Genomic DNA, 21,766 nt, shown 5'->3' with positions numbered 1-21,766 from the left:
GAAGATCTTTCTCAAATTCTAATTTGGGCAATCCTTGGATAAGGTTAAGTGAGCTCAAACGACATAAAACATTGAAGCTCAAATGACCTAGCTTTCTATGCCACTTCCAAATCAAAGAGGAAGATCCTGCCAAAAGACACCGAGAGGGGCCAGAATAGTGTGAAAAATCAGCTCGAAAAACTCATCCAAATGGAGAAATCTGACGAACAAGATCTCCCTTTGCATCCAAAACATGGGAAAGCCCCCTCTTAAAGCGCACTTCATAATCGTCCTCAAGAAGCTGCGAAACAAAAAGCATATTCAAATGCAAGTTCGAAACTAAAGTAACATCCTTGAGCACAAAGTTCTCGTTCACCCGAGTGGTGCCACGAGAGATGTTCTTACCACTTGAATTATCCCTGAATGTGATGTATTCATTACTAATCATGTGGTGGAGGCTGGAGAACCATTTGGAGCTTTTAGTCAAGTAGCGCGAACAGATGGAATCCATGAGCCACATGTTCACTAGGCCCTCGTCCTACATCAATAGAAAGACACGGGATGAGCAAATAGCACAACACTGGGGTTAGGGTAATGATAAGGAAATTAGTGTTGCGACATTTTCCCCTGAAAAGTGTTTGGGAAAACACCAAACATCCTTAGTCCTAAAAGGGTAGCGATCACCAAGAAAAGGAAACTGTGTTCCGCTAGAGAAGTGGGAACCAAAACCACTAGCAGCGGGTCCTTGGCCATATGGCACATGATCAATACCCCGCCGGGCACGACCACCACATGGTCTCATTGCTTAAGGCCAAGCAATAAGAGGCAAAGTACATCTAGTCCTCATAGGACGTCTCTAAACAGAAGGATCGTGGACATCATGAGAAGGGCGGTTCATGTTCCCTTCCTTCTAAAGCAAAAAAGAAATCCAATGACCCTCCCTCTCACAATAATCATAGTGAAATCTCACCTCTCTCTTAGGTGGAGTCTGTTTGTGGGAACTAGGCTTTTTGGGTGGTTGGGGTTCCCTAGGAAGGGGATCATTAGAGACATCTGGCAGAGTGTCAAGTGGGTTCTTGGGATGGTTAGGTTTATGACACCACACTTGTTTCTAAGGATGGGCTCCTTGTCGCTCGAAGAAGAGGTCGACTCATTGAAGTCGTGGTTGGGGTCGCTTAGGGAGGCGAGGAAGGCATGCTCCTTGATCTTCGCCTTTTGGAGGTACTTGTTCTTGAGCCCCTCCTTGTAGAACCTCTCCTGGACTTATGCTTGCCAGAGGTGTGCTCCCGCTTGCTCTTGTGCTGACTAGAGTGATGGTCTCGCGGGTCAGCCTCCTGCTTGACCTTTTTGGGTCAACTGGCGATGAAGTGATGAGGGTCGCCGTAGTTGTAGCATCCATCCTTGGACCCGCCATGCCATCGGCTCAAGCGTTGTTGTGGAACCGCGTGAACCGACTAGACACAAGCGGCAGCTCCTCATCCACGAGGCTCTCCACCTAAGGCAATCCCTAGCTAAAGAAATCAAGGATTCTTCCAAAATCCAAAGGAGAGGGGAGGAAACTAGAATGGACACAAACTCTGATAAAAATTGTAGCACAAACAAAATAGAGTACACGATCCAAACTACTCCGTGGATGGATTTCGCCACCCTTCCTTCGAATACAGAGTTCAAGATTACAAGCACACAGATGAGAGCAAAACACCTGCGAATCTCGGCCAAACTAGGGAATGAAAAACTAGGATATTCTAAACAAAAACACAATAGTGCTAGCCAAAGAGATGGCTATCCACAACAACCCACCCATCTATTTTTAGAGGGTTATTTCACTCGTCTAAACTACCCCTAGATATATAACGTCTATCCACTTAGCAGGGGACAAAATGGACCAACTCATAGGATTTTGATCTGACGGCCACATGCTCCACACAAAGTTGCTTCGCTTCGATGCACCTTTTTCGATGATGCCACGTGCCGCCTTCGATTCCCACCTGAACTGCACCGCCGAGTTTTGAGGCCCAAACTCAGCAAAACCAACAACTGGGTGGTTTGAGGCTCAACCACTGAAACCGTCGTGAGTAGCACACCGCATGCACATGCCATGCGTCCTGGACATGTGTCCCGCCAGTCCTCGACCGCGCCAGCGACACGATCTTCTCTGCCACATCATTGCGCCTAAGCATGTCCCAGGTGCCAGCTGCCACGACTATTCGCTCGGCTGGACCGGTCCTTCTGTCAAGTCTCCATGCTTATCATTCGCAGCTCCCGGTCCTCGGCACGAACCTGTATGACCTACACATTCGTCGTCGACCACTGTCCATGTGCCCACACCTGCACACCACAAGCCGACAGACATGATTGCACAACACATATATTCAAACCCCGGTTAGTCCACGACTCAACCTGAGATGGAACCCGTTGACAATCACTCATCATCAACCCGAATTTAATAAATTTAATAAAACAATAACTATGCAAGATAAATATTAATATTTTATTGTATAACTCAACATGACACACTACCCGTTAACAATTACTCATCATCAATCCGAATCATAAGGAACAAATTAATATTGGTTTCGTATTTAATAAATTTAATATGAAAATAATTATCCAAGATAAATATTAATATTTTATTATATATTCAATTAAAATTAAAATATATTTGACATCTTGGAAACCACCAGCACAGATGAAAAGAGACGGAGAGGGAGCTGTAGAGATAAGACGCAACATGTCAGCTGTTGGATGATTAGCGAGGCATATTATTGAGGTGGGAGTTTCAGAAAGTAGAGAGCAAATCAACAAGTTGAAACAAAACGCACAAAGAGAACCAAGATGGCCCCAGCACGAAAATCGCCCAATACACCTACCAGCCCCTCCAATTTATAAGTGCCCCCGCTAGGTGGAAGACGTCCAATACGCATCCAAGGCACTAGGCAGCACCAACTTTCCTAGCTAATTTGCAAATCGCGTGGAAGAGGGAGAAAGAGAGATCAGCGACCGAGCATGGACAAGAGGGCGTCGTCCACCTCCTTGCTCGTGCTCATCAGCATCCTACTCGCTCTGGCAGACCCCGTCGCAGCGGGGATGAAGGCCACGTTCGCGGCGGGGGTGGGCGTCGCCGCCGACACGGCGGTGCTGCGGCATCTGATGACGACGAGGCTGGAGGACGGCGTGGCGCCGGAGCTCACGGTGGATGTGGAGCTTCACCGCCGCGTCCTGGCCGGCGGCTTCGTGAAATCAAACGTGCTGAATCCAGACAAGGCGGCCTGCATAAAGTCGTGCCCAGCGCGCGGGCGGCCGTACACCGGCCGGGGCTGCAGTAACATATACCAGTGCCCCCACTGAGCTAGCAGCTCCACAAGTGATTGCTCTGCCCACGGGTACTACACGCATGCGTGATTGTTGATCGGTTGTGTTGTGCATTTGCTGGTTGGTTCGACCATCGAGATCTTGGTTGCTAGCTAGTAGCATGTCTTGAAATAATTATGGGATTATTTACTTGATTGTGTCAGCTAATTGATTCTGTTATTGAAGTATATGGCATCTTGCGAAGACCTTGCAAAGCTGATATATAAACTGAATGATTTCTCTTGCTTCTTAATTTGTTGTGAATCATATGTGAATGCCCATTTGTCTTGATCACATAGCTAGCAATACAAATCATCAGAGTTACAAGTGGATTGAGATAGACTGAAAGGGATTAAATTCCTTTCTATTCAATTTTAATCAGGAGGATTGCCCGTTCGGTTGACATGGAATGGAAGATCGAAACTGTTCCTAACCAGATTGTTTCTGTAATTAGTATAAGTTTTAATCAACAGAAACAATTCTTGTTGCATTCGTGCAGAAACGAACGGGCCCTAAAAAAAAGTTATGCATTTCTCTCCACTTGATCACCGACCACCATGCTTACACATGTAATTTGTAAATGAGGTTATCCCGCACAAACTATCGAGGACCAGCAAATGCATGAACGGACTAAAAATCAGAATGCGGCTTAGCGGCATCTGACCAGACAGCCGCAAATATGGTCATGATGAGCTTGCTTTAGCCCATTTTCCGTCGGGCATCCACACAACTTTTGAGCTTAGTGTGCGATCCACGAGCAGAGTAGGTACCATGTCGTGTTCAGACAGCAAGCAACGATACATGAAAGCAGAATACCTCTTGACGTATAACTAAACATGAAAGCAGAATACCTCTTGACGTATAACTAATAAGGTGCCGGCTTTATCAGTGAAACTTGGATGCTGGAGCCACGAATCGTTGTTTCTTCCACCACCTCCACTCATCATGTCCTTTCCCTCAAGAGCACGCCTCAAAATGCTGCATATGCCGTCCTTGCCGGTGCCAGCACCGGGACCGCCACCGACAACAGCGTAACAGCAGCCATTCAAGATTTGCATGGTCCTAGGGGCATTTACAACCCAAAGTTTTGTTGGAATCTAGCCTACTTGTGTGGGGCCCAATTCAAATAAGGAAGCCAATGCATTATGTAGAGATGACATGTGGCTTTAGTCCCATATTGATTATCTAGGTAGAAGATAACTAACTTATATATGGAATGTTAACTACTCTTTTCATGAGACAAAAAATGGATATGAAGGTTGCCACGCCCGTTTGCTCACGTTTCGGGTTTTTGCGTTATTTATCATGACGTGTTCTAAACAACAATTTTTTTTGCCTTTTGTTTATTTAGTTATCGAATACCACACTTAGACTACCTCGTCAACCCGGAGTAATGGCGCGCACGTTACGTGCGAGATCTCCATGCGGTTGAACGTAGAGAGGTTCCAGCGGGCAATTCCTGGAATTTAGCAGATCAAATCTGAGATGTTGAGGCGACCCTATCTATATATGAGACGTTCGGTGCATGAGGGGGTTACGGGCACACATCCATCATCGCTTTGTCAACCCTTCGCGCCGCGGTATCTCTGCCCTGCCGTCCCTGGGTCAGCCATGTAAGTAGATCAAGTGAGAGCGGTGTCTTTGAACTGACGTCGGCGATTTGATGACCTGCACGGGTGCCGGAGAATCAGGTTTAGGAAGTGCTTCTCGCGCGTTCTCTCGAGTTCCTCACCATCACCCATGGAAAATACTATAAGTAAATCTGCATTTTCAGTTTATTGCGATGACAGTCTTATGGTTAGATCCGTTGTCAATTTTTATGTGTTAATCTTGTTGAGTTAGTTCAGATCTGTATTGTTCTAAAGTCATGATTTTTATGTGCTAGTAGATCTAGTTTTTGTGTTTTATGTCGTATTATCAAATTAATCTCAGGTCCTATTAATTTTGTAAAAATCTATAAACCTGGACCTTCGGATGCACTAAACCCTAAGTGATTTGACGATAAAATTTTTAAGTGATGGTAGACTAGGGTTAAGTTTTGGCTCATGTCGTGAAGGATCTGGTGGGTGATTTCTCCAATTCTTCCTCTCTCTAAGGAGCAGGACCATAACTACGAGTCGGATAACTTGAACTGCATTGGTTGTATATTGACGCTGTTGTCAGATCAACTATATGAATATACATGCAGCACGATGTGGCTCGTGATTTATAGGAGGCCCTAGACCAGAAATATACAGAATCAGATGCTGGATGTGAACTTTATGTTAATGACCAGTACCATGAATACATGATGGTCAATGGGCTTTCTATCGTGGAGCAGGCTCATGAAATCCAGCTTCTGATGGGAAACTAGCACACTTTGATTGTGTCTTCCATAACAAGTTCGTGGTTGATGGCATCATTGCCAAATTACCTCCTACGTGGAGGAATGTTGCAACAACCCTCAAACACAAGGAGACAATGACAGTTGAAATTCAAATTGCCACTCTTGATATTGAGGAGAAGTCGAGATCTAAAGATGTGCCTCGTTCTGGTCCAATGGATAGTGGCACCTCAAATGCCAACGTGGTTGAAAGCAATCAAATCTGGTGGAAGAAACAAAAAAAGAACTGAAAACCAAAGGCCCATTAGAACAGTGATTTTAAAAAGAAGAAAAAAACCTCTTATACCTTTTTTGCTTTGTGTGCAGTGAAACTAGTCACATAGCTAGAAAATGCCGCAATAAGAAGGGCAAGAAAGTTGATGGTCAGAAAATTGCAAATGTGGCTATTGCTGATACTAGGAATTCTGTAACACCCTAAAATTCTATTCTAGGATCTATAAAAGTTTCTCCTAAAGTATTTAGACCAAAATATCTTTTAATAAGAATTTTCTCACTTTCAAAGTCATTTCTCCCAAAATGAATATGTTTTCTAATGAAATATTAAAACAAAAGAGCTCTAAATGGATTAAATCCTCCCTTGAATATATATAATTAATTTAAAAACCTTTCTTAACAAAGGCTAGTCACTAGGAGAACCTATTCTTAAAAATAACTGTTGGGGGGCCATTCTGTCGAAGGTCCTCATTTAACCTTCACTTCGGTGTGAACAAGTGTGTTTCAGGCTGGTACACTACTATCGATGAACGAAGCTAGCATGTGAACAAAGTACTATCAAGAAAAGTCGAAGCAACATACAAAGAAGCTCCATCAGTTATACGAGGGCGGCGAAGATGCAGTCCGAAGCTAACTGCCTCAACATGAAGAGAGCTCGAACGTGAAATAACGAGGAAGAAGAAGTCTAAGGCTTGTACAGCAAGAACAAAGGAGAAAAGACAGTAATGCCATTATTATATCTGTAAATCATGTGTGTAAACTTTATGAGCACACTTGTAATTTTGTACGAAGTTGTACCTCTCACCCATAAATAGGTGAATATTTCCTTGCATAAATTCACCTTTTGGAGGCTACAACTCCGTGTTGTTTAGCCTTCGAAGAACCTTCATGCTACTCAAATTGATGTTGGATGACTTTGTATCTAATAAGAGAAGTTGGTTTGGACAGGATTTGATGATGCAAAAACTTTTTGAATGGGATTGGATGGGAGCTCAATTTCGTTTAGATGCTAATTGGAATGTTTAGGTTTGGATGTCCATCTAAATACCAGGTCTATGTGGATTAGTTGGCTGATTCATTGTCATTCACCCACGCATTATCGGCATAAGGAAGCTGTTTCTACAGGGCATATATAGGATTCCCTGTAATTGAAGCAGTATAAATAATCCTTGTTCCATTTGCTAACTCTCTAAATCTCAACGCGAGAAACACTAATGAGATGACAAATCATACAAAATCACTAGTCAGAATGTCACAACAAATCATAAATAGTCGGCATAATTAAAACCAGCATAATTAGTTCATGGTGGCATTGTATTGTATAGTCTGGAAAACAAAATGGTTCTTAAAATTCGGTAAACTAACTTAATTGGATAACAGAAGTCATGGAGTCGTCTTTCAGAAACAAAGCTGCTGCGGAAATAAGAGTAAAAAGTTTGCTCCAACCTTGACCCAAATGGTATCACCGCCATGTTTATGTAACAAATAAACCCGCATTAGATTGGGACAACAATAGGTGCCCCAACAGCATCCATGATCTTCTTTATCGCATGGCAGATCCGCTTTCCAGCATTCTCGTAGGTCTCTTGCACATCTGGATGACGGAGATTGTTGAATGGCACCGGTACCTGGTAGGCTGCGGTGAGAAGACATCCTGCAGTTCCGTTGAGTCCGGCAAGAGCGCTGGAGGAGTTGGAAGCAGCGGCATGGTGAGCCCTGCCATGGCCATCTGGGAGGATGGCGAATCCAGATGGCAGGAGGACTAAGTTTGAAGTGTCGTCGCTAACATCCAGGACGGAACGAAGCATGGTCTCTTCAACAACGCTGTACACAACTAGCGCGCGCGAGACATCGATGCTTGTCTGTTGCAGGAACAGCATGGCGTTGTTAGCTGCATTGGTCACCTGCACGCAGTGTATAATATGCCACAAAAAGAATACTTGTTAATTATTAGCAATTTCTTTTTAAACCATCGTGGAGACAAACAAAACGAGCTGCAGGCAGGCATACTTACATTAGGGCAGAGAACAGAAACAGCATTGCCATGAAGGTGGGGGCACGTGGCAACTGAGCTCAACTCCTGCACTGCGCCGGCACAGACGAAGGCATCCCACTCGCCACGGCGTTGCCCATTGCACAGGTAGTTAAAAACACTCTCCGGAGGCGTTCCTGGCAGCCACACAGTTGTGGTGGCGCTTAGCACTTGGAGGGGCGATGGCTGCCCATCCATGGCGCCAAAGTAATTCCCTAGTACCATGCGCACAGCTGGCTCAAGCATCTCGCCTGTAGTGCCCATGCAGCCACGACCCCACCTGGTGACAATGTTGCCTGGTTCCACGGTGGGCAGCCCAGATGTAGTCTTGTAGAAGATCGCCATCATCCGCTGTGCCAGCTCTAGGAGGTTCCATCTACCCAGAGCAGACAAGGTGAGCACCCCTGTGAGGTTTACGAGAAACAAACAAAATAATTAATCTTTTTGAATATAGTCTCAATATATACAAAAGTGACTTGATTGCACAATAAGGCTTTGTTTTGTTACTTCAATTAGGTCAACGTACCTGAGCCAGAGACACAACCAGTTGGAACTTGGATGGAATGCTTAACAACCATGTATTCACAGTGCCTTTGGAGTGATGCAAGCCAACGGCTTGCACCGAATGCCAGCCCAGACTGGTAGAACTGTCGGAAGAGGGGTGGCACGGAGGCCTCCTCGTACTCTGCATGGACAATCCATGTGACCTGAAACAGTATAATGCACGAAAAATATTGAGTCCTGAGTCCTGACCATATACTCATACACCTTGTAATGCAACTTCGTCATAGTGGGAAAAGATCATGATAGTATAGAACATAAATTAAGATATTTTGACTCATTAAAACAAAGGACATGCATGATTACACAATATGAATCCTGTGATATACAAGATTTGTAGTGCCCTTCTCCAAATGAAAGCAAACTCTTACTTATATTGTAGAAACATCGGAAATCACACATTTCGACATGAATTTGTATGTCATATACTTTTATTTGACATGTTGAAATGAAGTACAAATATTTGAGCGTTGTTAAGTGATAAGAGCATTTACGGCATATAAAACATCTTCTTGAATCTATACCATATACAATTGAAGTTATTTTATAGTTTCGTGAAATTAGTTTGAGGCACACTCTGATTTCTGGTGATAGATAATTAAGCTTTTACATTCTTCAATTTAATGTCAAGCATTTGATTTTAGAGCAAAACGTTTCTGTGTTTGTCCACAGAATTTGAAGGCTACAAAAATGGTGCCACATACAATTGGATGCTATGAAATCACAAATCCCCTATGCAACAAATTCAGACAATTTATAGCTACAACAACTGCTAACTAATATAAGCCACACATCATCTGTGCATTGCAATCTTATTTATTCCCAGTTATACTAGAGTACCTGACAATAGCCATCGCCCTTGTCTTTAATGAGGCAACCAGAGGGTAGCATGGTATGCTTATGTTGGCTGCCTTGTTGTTCATGAATTCCTTGGACATCATTGATTGACACATCCACTACAACAAAGTCCCCATTTGCATTCTGCTTGGTAATCCTTAGAAATTTCATGTTGCGAAGAGGCGGGCGAGGTGATTCCACAGATAGATCTACATTTATCTGCAGGAGCTCCATAAAATCATTGAAGCTCATCAAACTCATGATCAATTATATACTTGTCTACATAGATGTTGCATGAACTCACCTCCTGAATTAGCACGTTGCCAGATGCAAAAGGTCCACTAAAGATGACGTGGTAGGCCCTTAGTGCTGCTACAATGCAAGGGAACGCCTTGTACCATCGTGGCTGAAAAAAAAACATCGTTATTACAACACTAGCAGAGAGTGCATTATTGATGGACGAATGTTGGTACATGTAAATAGCTGCATCAAGCTTACCACATCAGTGAGGATGTCAACAATGTCTGGGGCTGATCCCTTGACTATGGCAGTGTCCCTTGTGGCCTCCACAACAAACCCTTCTGGGCGGATCGTCCCATGTAATCTTGGGAATCTCTGGCAGGCATACTCCTTACTGTTGAGCACGTCGCCACCGATGGTCGGCAGCCACAACGGCGTACCATCCCTTACTAGCATCTCAAACTCTTTGATAGCACACTCAACATATGAGAGAAGCTCATCCTGGTTGATGGTGCTACGACTGCTGCTAGCATTGCTGGACAATGGGTTCATGGAAGTAACTAATGCCATATCCTCTAGTATCACAGAGGGAGGGAGATTTGCTTCCTGCATGAGCTTGGTCAGTTCTGCACTGGCGAGCGAGTACATTTCCCTAAGCTTAGCATTTTCATCCATCAACTGCCATTTCTGCATTATTGTTGGGGCATCGCATCTACTGCATGTCATTCCTTTCAGTTGCTCCTTGAGTTCCATGTTCGTTGCGAGCAGCTCAGCGTTTTGTCGCCGATATTTGTTGTTCTCAGTTCCACAGGACCTCACCTGTATGTTTCATCTTAAGAAATTAATACATGTGATTACTTTTCATATAATGTATGAGTGTGTTTAGCCTTAAATTATGAATGGAAATTAAGGGCACAAAACATTGTACAATGAGTTATAGTTTTGAAGTTACTGTAAGGCTTGAACAATGCATGGACACTTAATTAGATGCTTAGATGAAGCATATATGAATGACTCCTGCTAACTCACACTATGGTACCAACTATTAAACATATATGTGTTTACATAGTTGAAAATAAATTGATGGTAGTTTATATGCATGATATTTTGACCATAATGTGAAAATCCATTCTCTAATTTTTTTACCAGATCTAAAGCACAAGGCTGAAAACACGCATGAAACTCCTGGGAGTATTTTGTACCTCACCGGTCACCAATTCACCATTCCCTCCATAAGAACCTATGTATGTATAGTGTGGGCTAGTGGCATTTTTTTATATGCATGATATTTTTATATGAATGTTACTGGCCATGATTCCAAACCATCGAGCTAGGCACCCGTAGAGATATACCTTAATCTGAGAGCGTCGGTTTTGAAACCAAAACTTAACCTGCCTTGCACTTATACCAACCTTGGCAGCCAGTTCCTGGCGCATTTCATCATCTGGATGGCTACACTTTTGGAACGAACTGCATCATGAAAAAACCAGATAAGCTAGCTCACGTAATATGTTAACGGTACAAAAATATTCAGTGGTTTAAAATTAATAGCATGTGTTTATTTTGTTTTACGATTCAAGTTGCTGAAGCTGCTGCACGGTGAAGCGTTTGGGACGCTTGGACGATGACACCTTGTCGAGGTTGTGTTCCTCACAAAAAATAGCCTGATCAGTGTTCAACTGGTCCTCGTCTCCCATGAGAGCATCCATATCATATTCTTCTATGTCTGGCAGATAGATTAACTCATCATCTCCCATGTTGACGCCGATATCCGGTTCAGTGTTCTTCAGCTGCCCCTCGTGCACCATAGTAACCAGATAACTACAAAAGCGTAAGTAAAATTTGGAAAACGAAACGTTGTTGTAGGATAAATAGTAAAGTTCCTATCCATAAACTCTTCTTGACCAATTAAAAAGCCATAAAATAATATGCAAAAATTTAGAGGTTGAGAACCACGCCAAATTTTAACATTTGATTTGATTGCTTTAAGAGATGGACCCATATCAAGTAAAAAATAAATAAATAGTGATTAGCTCTATGTACATGGGAGAATTATCTTTATTTCATATATATGTGAGTTTTTGAATTTTGAGGTGCCTCAAAATATTTTTTCATAGCATTGTGTTGGTTAATAGCTTGAATGTATTTAACAGGTCCATGTATTCATATGTAATACATTAAAAATAGGAAACAAAATATATAAATTCAAGGTATATACTTGTGGTAAAATATGTACGTAACGAATAAGATAGCTTTGAAACAGTTGTAGTAACATATATGGATAGAACGGGAGATTGTCAATAATTTCAAAGCAGAAGACAACCTAGGAGCAGGCAGCAGCCAATGCACTTGGAAAAGCAGGAAAAACAAGATAAAAACATACAGAAGGAAGATCTTGCTGGTTACTAGCATGCCAGGTACACATGAGACAGGATGAAGCAATAAGTTTTCCTTTCCAACATGTTTTACATAGTACGAAAATATTTTTTTGATGCCAAGGTGAACCCAATGCCTCTGCTTATGGTTCTAAAAATTAATAATATTAGAAATAAATAGTATTTTTTCTCAGATACCAGCAATTCAAGATCACGAGCACCTATATATGGATTTAGCTTATTGTAGAATGTCAGTGTTAACGAAATATGTAATTCGTGGTTTAGTCCTTATTATACTGTAACATGGACGTACTTCAGGAGTGTGTTGTCTTGCCATGTTATGTTGATGCATTCAAATGAGGACGAGCGGATCTGAGGTAGAACTCGGTTGAATAATAGTTTTTAAATATCTCTCTTAAGACACATAAGAAAATAGAGCAACTAGTTGCACAAGGGATCTCTTTTCTCGAGAAACTAGATCTCTAAAATTAGATGAAATCATGGACTTCTAAAATATGCAAAATATATACTTTGAATTTACTCCACATAAGTATACCTTTGATTTCGTGAGTTGTCCAAAGCACACAAGAATATTTTAGAATTGTTGTTGTGCGGTGGGATCTCCGGTAAGGGCGGCGGCAGGTCGAACTTGGTGACCGAACAACTTGAGCTTTGGAGTTTTTTTTATCGATGGCTCTAACTATGAGTGGCCTCAATAGAAGCTATTGTGGAATTTAAAGGTCTCTTGGGGCATAAATCAGGAGAGAAGATACAAGACTGGTCAAAGCAGGACAGAAGATACTAGACTGGTCAAAGCATCCTTAAAGGAATAAATGAACCGTTGTCAAAATATAATAATATATTTGGTACATATTATTTAATTTATACTACTAAATAATGCTATCTAGGGAGATTTGTACATTAATTTTCTAGATTTGATATATTGTGTACACCTACCTCTTCACCATCCCTAGCACAGCATACTCCATTTCTTGAATGTCACATGTTCCGCTAGTTTGCAACATTATTTTGTAACTTAATGCAATATGTTTTTTAGTAATGTTTAATGGTATTGAATCCATGCTGCTATTTTATCTTCACTACTTCAATATAACTAATATTTTAAACTATTGAATTTATATATTTTGTGACACTTCAATGCAAAATTTTAGTATGTACCTTTATGGATGACAAAATTATTTTTATTTTATATATTTGTGAGTTTTTGAAATTTGTAGTATCCCAAAGTATTTTTCATAGCATGGTGTTGGTTATTAGACCAAAAGTATTTAACAAGTCCATGTATTCACACTATGCAAAATCAAATATTTATCCCATAAATGTCTCTACAGAAAAATGGACCTTCTATTTAAGACTTTTAATTGCCATAATGGATCTTTCCCATTCACTTAGCTTGGGCTTCCTCTTCGAACTACGAAACCAAGAATCCAAGATTTTCTACCTATGGTCAACAGGATAAAAAAGGTTGACTTGCACCTCCTTGTTTCCGTCACAAGCTCGAAAATTACAAATAGTCAACTCTCATCGCTGCCAAGTTATTACATGGGCTCTATGAAGCTGCCAAAACAATCATTAAAAAATTGACAAATACCGAAAGAATTGTCTATGGAGAGGATGAGATATCAATGCAAGGAAGTCTACAATGGCAGCTTGGTCCATGTTTACAAAGCCAAAATCTGAAGGGGGGCTTGGAATTTTGAAGATACAAGTGCGAAATGATGCTCTTCTCATGTGGCATTTGGATAAGTTATTTAACAAGACATATATACCATGGGTCACTCTGATATGGGATGACTATTATCATAATGGTAGGCTACCAGGAGATCATAGAAAGGGTTCATTCTAGTGGAAAGATATTGTGAAGTTGATTGATGGGTATAAAGGTCTTGCAATAGTAAAAGTTGGAGGAGGGCAGACCGTAAAGCACTGAGGAGATATTTGGAATAGTCAGTTACCAAAACTCACTTACCCAGAATTATTCTCCTTCACAAAATGCCTAACATCACAATTCGCCAAGCTCTAGCCTAGGTGTAAACCCTTAAATGTATGTACATAAAACTATGCATAGTATTAAGGTACTAATTGACTCCTCGAGAAAACAAAGTGAGAAATTATGGTAATATTTTATTTGTGGAACATAGTTCCTGTTTTTAAATACATATTAAGTAAACATATAAAACTATGCATCATGTTGGGGTTCTGGGTTTGTGCACTGATTTAAGAAATTTATTTTTAAGTTTTAACTTGGTAAGATTGAAATTTGAACTTTGAAGAATTAAAAGAGAACTAGTATGGTGCTCATGCGTTACAACGACAATAATTATGAAAACAAGGCACATAACTGTCGCTACCCTGTAGCGCCTTCGTCGCCATCCGCTTCTTCTAGGCACAAATGCACTGCACCACCACGGCGCGCAAGCTAGCACGAAGCAGAAAGTTGTCATTTTTTTGCATCCACACAGACATGGCACCCAATTTAAATCTTTTGCTAAGACTTAACAATACATTTTGTTCTGGGGACTAAATTATTATCCTACTAACTTGACCATAAATTAGCAACAATTATTATTATTTATATGAAATTAGCACCATACTTATAATCTACTCCAATCATTCTACCGCAGAACAGAAACAGAAAAGGAAGGCAAGAGGACCGATCGCCACATTTCACAAAAGGGCAAGTAAAGCATGAAGACATTTTACATGCAAATCAAATTATGCTGACAAACAATCCTTCTTACAAGAGAAAGTAGAGATTCCGTGTAGCACCATGTTATTTTCATTAACACCAATTATGAGACAACAATGTGGTGATCGGTACGCCCTTACACTTTAGTTCAATCATCAACATTCAAATCAGATATGTCTAAAGCCCCTCTTTTCAACTTAGCAACAAGAACCCACATGCCTGCTAGATCATTCTCCAGAGATAGTTCCTTCTTTGCCTCATCAAACTTTTTCTTGTACTCCTCTTCAAGAAGCTCCTTCTCTGCCAAAGCAGCCTCCCTCGTCAGATGCTCATATTTCATCTTTTCAATTTTAGCTTCCTGTCAAAGTACATCATCAAAGTTGGTTGGCTTTAATGTCAACAAGGAAAGCATAAAACACAAGTAGTTTGCCTATAGCCATCTAATGAACATGCATACTATTTCTATCAAGTAGAATTACAGGAAGGATGCAACAGAAAATTTGGTGAAAGGTCAGTAACCAAACCATGAATATTGTATGTTGAAGAATATGTACTGCAAAAGGGGCCCAAATACAAAAAATGGAAGAACATTATTAGTAAAAGAACCTTGGACTGAAGTTTAGATTTCAAATCAATAGTCTCATGTTGTGTACACAAGGTGAATGTCCGTGCCTTGCTATGCAGTGAACATATTCTAATATAAGATATATTAAAATTCAAAGAATACTAACTGCCATTTTATGTTGTTGTAAACATCTTTTAAAAACTAAAAAAAAATTGCATACCTTAAAAGCATTACATATTGAATAAATCCATCATATGCAGTAAAATTCAATGCTCATTGGTCACTCAAGTATACATGCTCTAGACATACTATTCAAATGTATAGTTTTTGTTATATATCTAAAAATATTGGAACGACTTATAATTTAAAAAGAAGAGAATGGTTATAATTTGAAAAGAAAAGAGTACAATGTCTAATATTGTTGCCACACAAATATTGTATCCATGACATCCTTGCTTTCTTATCCTCATGAGTCCTGGATTAGTAGGTTTACAGAACAAGCCTCTCTCTATGTTGACAGGTTTGTTGGTGCAGTAGCTGCCTAATAGGAAGTTAACTAAGTAAAAGGAAATAAGCCACAAACAAGCAATAATCACCTGCATCTTCATGTCATCTTCAGCAAGCCACAAGTAATCAGACTCGTGGGATATGAACTTATGAAGTTAGAAGGTATTCGAGTTTGGATCTTTAGTCCATCAAGCAAGCATATTCAATACCTACACAAGATTCCTTACAGTAATCAGTCAAACAACATTAAAAAATAAAACACAGTGTACACTTATAATAAAAGTTTCTCAAGTTATGAGCATAAAAGTCAACAAAATTGACAAATGATAGTCAGAAATACACTATACTCAAGAGTCAAGATAAAGAAATCCATCCCAAACAAAGGACTGTGGATTGAACATATCATTCCAATATCACAAACTGTTACAAAGAGAAAACATTTGAATAGTTTGAACATATCATTCAACCAATGTCTTGTTTGGCATAATCCTACACTATTACAAAGGGTTGTGGATTGCATAACTGGATATAGTTAGCAAAACCACAAGTGCTTGTAGCATAAAATGCATTTTTCATGAATACATGATACAACAAAGGGTTGTGGATTTCATAACTGGATATAGTTATCAAAACCACAAGTGCTTGTAGTATAAAATGCATTTTTCATGAATACATGATACAGATCACATGACAATTCAGGAGAGTAGTGGGTTAATGCCATAGTAAGCTAAGACAACACAAGCTGAAAGTTAAATGAAGCACTAAAATCTCAAACATCTTGGCCTTTTCTTCTAAGAGAGTAAATAAATCTATTAAAGTTGCTAGCATCTGACCTTGTGATGGCTGCAGCAAGAATAGGATAAATAAAACTACACCTCCTTTTATAAGGTTCAACAAGCAATCTTAGCCCTCAATTTACCTTATTTACAGGACCAATGCAAATGTTACCATTGTTGCCATCTTCGTGTGAACATGCTGCATCACTGTTTCCAGGTCTTTCTCTCTCAATTTGCAGCCATACCAATGTACCATAACTAGTTCAACGACAACACCAATGAGAGGGAGGTGCCCGAGACCCCTTGATGTGCTTGCCTTGATCAACGTTAGAGAAACAACTAGTGCTGCTCCTCGACCTCTCTGCGGGCTCTTCCTGAATCGCATATATGTAGAGCAAGCAAGGACAACATTTAAAAGAACAAAATTTACAAATAAAAGAAAAAATATATTGCTCACCTAACACCTGTTACCTGACTTACTTGACAATGGATGTAATTATGTGAACAATCCATGCAATTTGGTCTTCAATGACAGATAGCTCATCAGCATCACCCGGAGCTGGTAATCTGGACCTTTTCTTTAGTAGATTTAGAATGTTTTTATTTATAGACAATTTTACTACCCAGATTGAGAATGTTTTTATTTGCCGTATGAGTACCGTATGAGCTTACACGTATGAGTACCGTTTTATATACCAGGCAACCATATCTAAAACTTGTCCATAAGGTATTTGACAGGCAAGACTGCAATACGTACTCACCGGAGCCAAGGACATTGAGACAACGCAATCTGGTGGTGCACAACCTTGACTCTGGTTGGCCACTGTGCCACAGTACGTAGAAGAAGCGAACTGTGAGCACAGAGACAAGTACTAGAAAGACGTAGCAGGCGGCCACCACGGCATCGAGACCCATCTGCATCAAAGTAGCAGAGGATGGAACAAGGAATTTACACATCTACCATCTATATTACTTCTAGTTTGACCTGTTCACCTAAAGCAAAGCACAACTATGTAAGGCACCAAGAATTCATGTCAAATGATCGGTTCATCTAGTCATTCATGTGAAACTATCAACAGAAAAGAGCAAAACCATATTCCATATTCAATACAGATAACATGTTGGTAGCCATGGTACTCTAGTCAATTGCATGGCCGATTGTTTAGATTCACACAAACAAAGCTCAGAGGGGACAACAAATTCACCTTGCTCAGTGTTTCTTGAATCTCAGCACTCTTTAAGGTTGCATCTGTTAGAATGAAGGTCTAGACATTGTCGCAAACCCTGTTGGTGTGCAGATGACCCTATACAGTGATAAGGAAAGCCATCACAGATATAGTCTAATAAGGTTTCAACTGCCAAAATGGAAAGAAATATTGAGTACTGAGCTGCGAAAGCTACGAATATAAAACCAAAAATGTACAACAGTAATGACAGGAGAAAAAATAACAAGAGAACAAATGAAAGAAAAGCTCGTTTTTTTCATCGCCAGAAGGAATGGAATTGGTTCCAGACTTAAAGCTATCAGTTTCCAGCTTTGCATAATAACAATTTTAGCGCGTGACTTAAGAAGTAACACATTATATTTTTCTGTTTCCAATCAATGAACAAATGCACTTACATCAGGTAACAAAGGAAAATCTGTTGAACTTTAAACTAAGAAAATGTTATCCCCGTTCGTTTACAGGTGGTACCATTATTTATTTATTCCAACCATGGGAGCATGGGACAAACTGATGCCCTTCCTAGCCCATGCCTGTGAAGAATCCAGATAACTTTGCCTAGTATCCAGGTGCCCACAAATGGTGCTGCCGATATTTCAGACGAACGCAAAGTTGGAGATTTTTCCACAGCAAAACTAAGGAATGAATACAGATGAGTTAAACGAATTGCCACCAGACTGGTGCTTAAGGTGAAATAATATTTACCTCTCTGCAGGCTAGGTGGCGTGCCTCGTACTGTCGCTGCCTCACGCGGTCTGTTGTCTCTCGGCCACTGGCTTCTTCCCCTAGAAGTATGGGTACAGGAGTAAGAGGCCCGTGATGGCAGCACCGTCGTCTAGCCTGCCTTCTACGCTCGCCGTCCCGTAGTCTCCCCTCGGCTTCTTCCCTCGGAAGTAGGGGTCCAGGACCAGGAGGCTTGTGATGGCCATGTCGCCGACCTCCACTTGTTCCTCTCAAATCCACTCAAATCCTCGCCATATAGGGGCCCCAAATCACTCCCGAATTCGCAAGAAAATGTCGGGAATCAAACCCACGCGCTAGCCACGGGTGACGGAGGAGTAAGATGATGGCAGCGCCATCGAGCCCGAGGAGGTCACCACGGCGATGGAGGAGTAAGCAGCGGCGTCGAGGGACTCAATGGTCGGATCTGGGTGTCGTCTCCATGGAGGCCCACTCGACATCGGGAGGGGCATGTTTTTTTCCTTTCTCCGTGTGTGCCATGGTGGGCGCGCAGGGGCGGTGGCGAGGGCAGGAGAGCTAGTGTGGGTTGCTGCGACGACGGGAGGGGATTGCGGGCACGGATTGCGGCGGCGGAGGCACGGATTGCGGCGACGGGAGCTGCGGCACGGACGAGCGGTGGGAGGAGGCAGAACATGGCGCACGGACTATGAACGCCTACAGTGGAGTCTTAAGTAGTATATATATAGATAGAAAAAAGAAAAGAAAAGGAAAAAGAACAAGGATATTGGTCGGACCATCCCTGTTTTTGGCCGACTACACCAATGCCGCGCGTAGCCCAGTGGGGGATGGAGCCCGGCGCCGCCTGCTGGGGTCACCCTGTCAGTTGGTCATCTGCGAGCGCTCTCCACGCCCGCGCCCGTGGCAAAGACTGCGTGCACCACTGGCCCACCGGTCAGCCTCGCTTTGCGACATGCTCCTTAGTACTGTCGCTGGCAGGTGGGGCTCGATAGCCAAGTTTCCTGTCTCAACGACCCCGGCCGAGAATGTCGACGATGCAGCCGCCCCGCCTACCTTGGATTCCGTTCGGTGGCGGTGTAATCGGCCCTGTGGAATGCCTGGACCTTGTCTTCGGACTATAAACAACTAGCCTCCACCAACCCCTCATTCATTTGTGCCCATGCCGAGGAGTCCATAGCCATTAGCGGCGAGCCGGTGAGGGAGGGGGAGCAGGTCGAAGCCGGAGAGTGCACGAGGATCCACCATCGTCGTTCTTCGCCTCCACGCCTGTGAGCGCCGATCATGTCTGAGGAGCCACCAAGTGCACGTGCACCGGAGGGGCAGCAATTGCTCGCCGTTGAACATGACCATCGCCGCAGATCCACCTCACATCGATGTCGAGTGTTCTATGGCATCTTACGGTGAGAGCTTCCTAAACCGATTCGCCTTGGTATCCTCAACGTGTAGCTCAGGTCGGGATATGGAATAGAGTACTGGGATTGGGGAGATTTCTCACCGGATTTCCCACGCCGCCGCTGACCCATTGCTTAACGTGGACAGCTCAGCAGGTGCCCAAACTCGCGGTGAGATTACCTTCCTGAAGTTTGCTTTTGAAAGAGTAATTGTGAGAATAAATCAATCTATTCCACGACAATGTATGAGGTCAGGTGGCTCACAGCCAATCGCACAGGCGTACAAGCCTACAATCAAGGACAGCCTACCATCAAGGGCTGACTACCATATTTAGTCTTTCTATAATTACAATAGTCTAACATTTCGCGCAGTCTAATCGGGACCATCGCTAACCGTTAAGCTGCACCGAAACTCCTAGAACAATGAGGTGGGTAGGCCCTTGATGAAGACGTTTGCGTACTGAGATGTCGTAGGAACATGAAGAACCCGATCGTGTCCGAGAGCGACCTTCTCTCGAACAAAGTGGAGATCGATCTCAACATGCTTCATCCGTTGATGTTGCACTGGATTGCTGGAGAGATATACAGCACTGACGTTGTCACAGTAGACTAGGGTGGCACGGTGCGGCAGGTGCCGAAGCTCAAGGAGTAACTGACGTAACCATGTAGCTTCAGAAATGCCATTTGCCACAACACGGTATTCGGCCTTGGCGCTGGACCAGAAAACCGTGTGCTGGCGCTTGGAGGACCACGACACTAGGTTGTCTCCGAGGAACACTTCGTAGCCAGAGGTCAACCGGCGAGTGTCGAGACATCCAGCCCAGTCAGCATCCGTGTAGACAAGGAGCTCCGTGTGGGAAGACCGGCGCATAGTCAGTCCAAGAGACATAGTGCCTTGCAGGTAGCGCAAGATGCGCTTGAGAGCCACGAGGTGGGGCTCTCGTGGATCATGCATATAGAGGCAAATCTGCTGAACAGCGAAGGCAATGTCCGAATGGGTGAAAGTCAAATACTATAGAGCACCTGCCAGGCTACGGTACTGAGTAGCGTCATCAACGGGAGGTCCATTTGCAGATAATTTGGAGTGGAGATCAACAGGTGTGCTGCACGACTTGCACACGCTCATCCCGGCGCGCTCCAAAATATCCTGAGTGTACTGTCATTGAGAGAGAAACAGACCATTGACAAAGCGTGTCACAGAAATGCCCAAAAAATGGTGAAGCTGACCCATGTCCGTCATAGCAAACTCACACTGGAGAGCCCCAATCACATACTGGAGAAACATTGCAGAGGAGGCAGTGAGAACAATATCATCAACATACAATAAGAAATAGGCAGTGTCTGGCCCTCGATGATAGATGAACAATAAACTATCTGACTTGGTTTCAGTAAATCCAAGGGAAAAAAGGTGGGATGCGAACCTGTGATGCCAAGCATGAGGAGCCTGCTTCAAGCCATATAGGGATTTGTTGAGCCGCTAGACAAGATCCAGACGAGAGGAATCCACAAAACTAGAGGGTTGTACGCAGTACACTGTCTCGGTGAGGGTGCCATGTAAGAATGCATTCTTCACATCTAGCTGATGAATGGGCCAGTTTTGAGATAGAGCCAAAGAGAGAACAACTCGAACTATCGCAGGCTTGACAACTGGACTGAAAGTCTCATCATAATCCACACCGGGGCGCTGGGTAAACCCACGGAGGACCCATCGAGCCTTGTAGTGATCAAGAGACCCATCTGCGAGCAGTTTGTGTCGAAAAATCCACATGCCAGTTACCACATTGACTCCAGAAGGTTGTGCTACTAAACTCTAGGTGTCATTGGCGAGTAGAGCATCATACTCAGCTTGCATAGCGGAGCGCCAATTGGGGTCTGACAATGCATCACGAACAGAGCGAGGCAGTGACAACATAGACATAGCGTG

The 21,766-nt window shown here is 42.6% G+C and overlaps 3 protein-coding genes and 1 pseudogene across 8 annotated transcripts; 1 reads left to right on the top strand and 3 right to left on the bottom strand.

Annotated features, from left to right (window-relative positions):
* Positions 1 to 2,767: 2,767 nt before the first annotated feature.
* Positions 2,768 to 3,581, top strand: LOC100277095 (uncharacterized). Its single transcript, NM_001150758.2, has one exon. The coding sequence runs from the start codon at positions 2,986 to 2,988 to the stop codon at positions 3,325 to 3,327; it is 342 nt and encodes a 113-aa protein (NP_001144230.1). The 5' UTR covers positions 2,768 to 2,985; the 3' UTR covers positions 3,328 to 3,581.
* Positions 3,582 to 7,182: 3,601 nt separating this feature from the next.
* LOC103646706 (homeobox-leucine zipper protein ROC6) lies at positions 7,183 to 8,380 on the bottom strand. The gene is made up of 2 exons (XM_020548927.2): positions 7,941 to 8,380; positions 7,183 to 7,830 (listed from the first exon to the last, which is right to left on the bottom strand). The coding sequence occupies exons 1-2, from the start codon at positions 8,304 to 8,306 to the stop codon at positions 7,423 to 7,425; spliced, it is 774 nt and encodes a 257-aa protein (XP_020404516.2). The 5' UTR covers positions 8,307 to 8,380; the 3' UTR covers positions 7,183 to 7,422.
* A 1,402-nt stretch (positions 8,381 to 9,782) lies between these two features.
* Positions 9,783 to 11,399, bottom strand: LOC109944234 (homeobox-leucine zipper protein ROC6-like). The gene is made up of 2 exons (XM_035965070.1): positions 10,949 to 11,399; positions 9,783 to 10,415 (listed from the first exon to the last, which is right to left on the bottom strand). Exons 1-2 carry the CDS (start codon positions 11,030 to 11,032, stop codon positions 9,783 to 9,785), a joined length of 717 nt encoding a protein of 238 aa, XP_035820963.1. The 5' UTR covers positions 11,033 to 11,399.
* Positions 11,400 to 11,847: 448 nt separating this feature from the next.
* Positions 11,848 to 20,062, bottom strand: LOC103646705 (cycloartenol synthase pseudogene; annotated as a pseudogene). Of its 5 annotated transcripts, XR_562390.3 has the most exons (6): positions 19,947 to 20,030; positions 18,458 to 18,537; positions 17,735 to 17,833; positions 16,673 to 17,444; positions 15,843 to 15,962; positions 14,705 to 15,039 (listed from the first exon to the last, which is right to left on the bottom strand). The product of XR_562390.3 is annotated as a cycloartenol synthase pseudogene, transcript variant X3 (transcript). The 5 variants fall into 5 exon arrangements; XR_004856288.1 differs by having other exon boundaries at positions 11,848 to 15,039; positions 15,843 to 17,444; positions 19,947 to 20,062; XR_562393.3 differs by lacking the exon at positions 18,458 to 18,537 and having other exon boundaries at positions 19,947 to 20,056.
* Positions 20,063 to 21,766: the final 1,704 nt, after the last annotated feature.

Source organism: Zea mays, chromosome 2, assembly GCF_902167145.1.
Source record: "Zea mays cultivar B73 chromosome 2, Zm-B73-REFERENCE-NAM-5.0, whole genome shotgun sequence".
Lineage (NCBI taxonomy): Eukaryota > Viridiplantae > Streptophyta > Magnoliopsida > Poales > Poaceae > Zea > Zea mays.
Note: the sequence above shows the minus strand (reverse complement) of the source record. Positions and strands in the feature narration are given on the sequence as shown.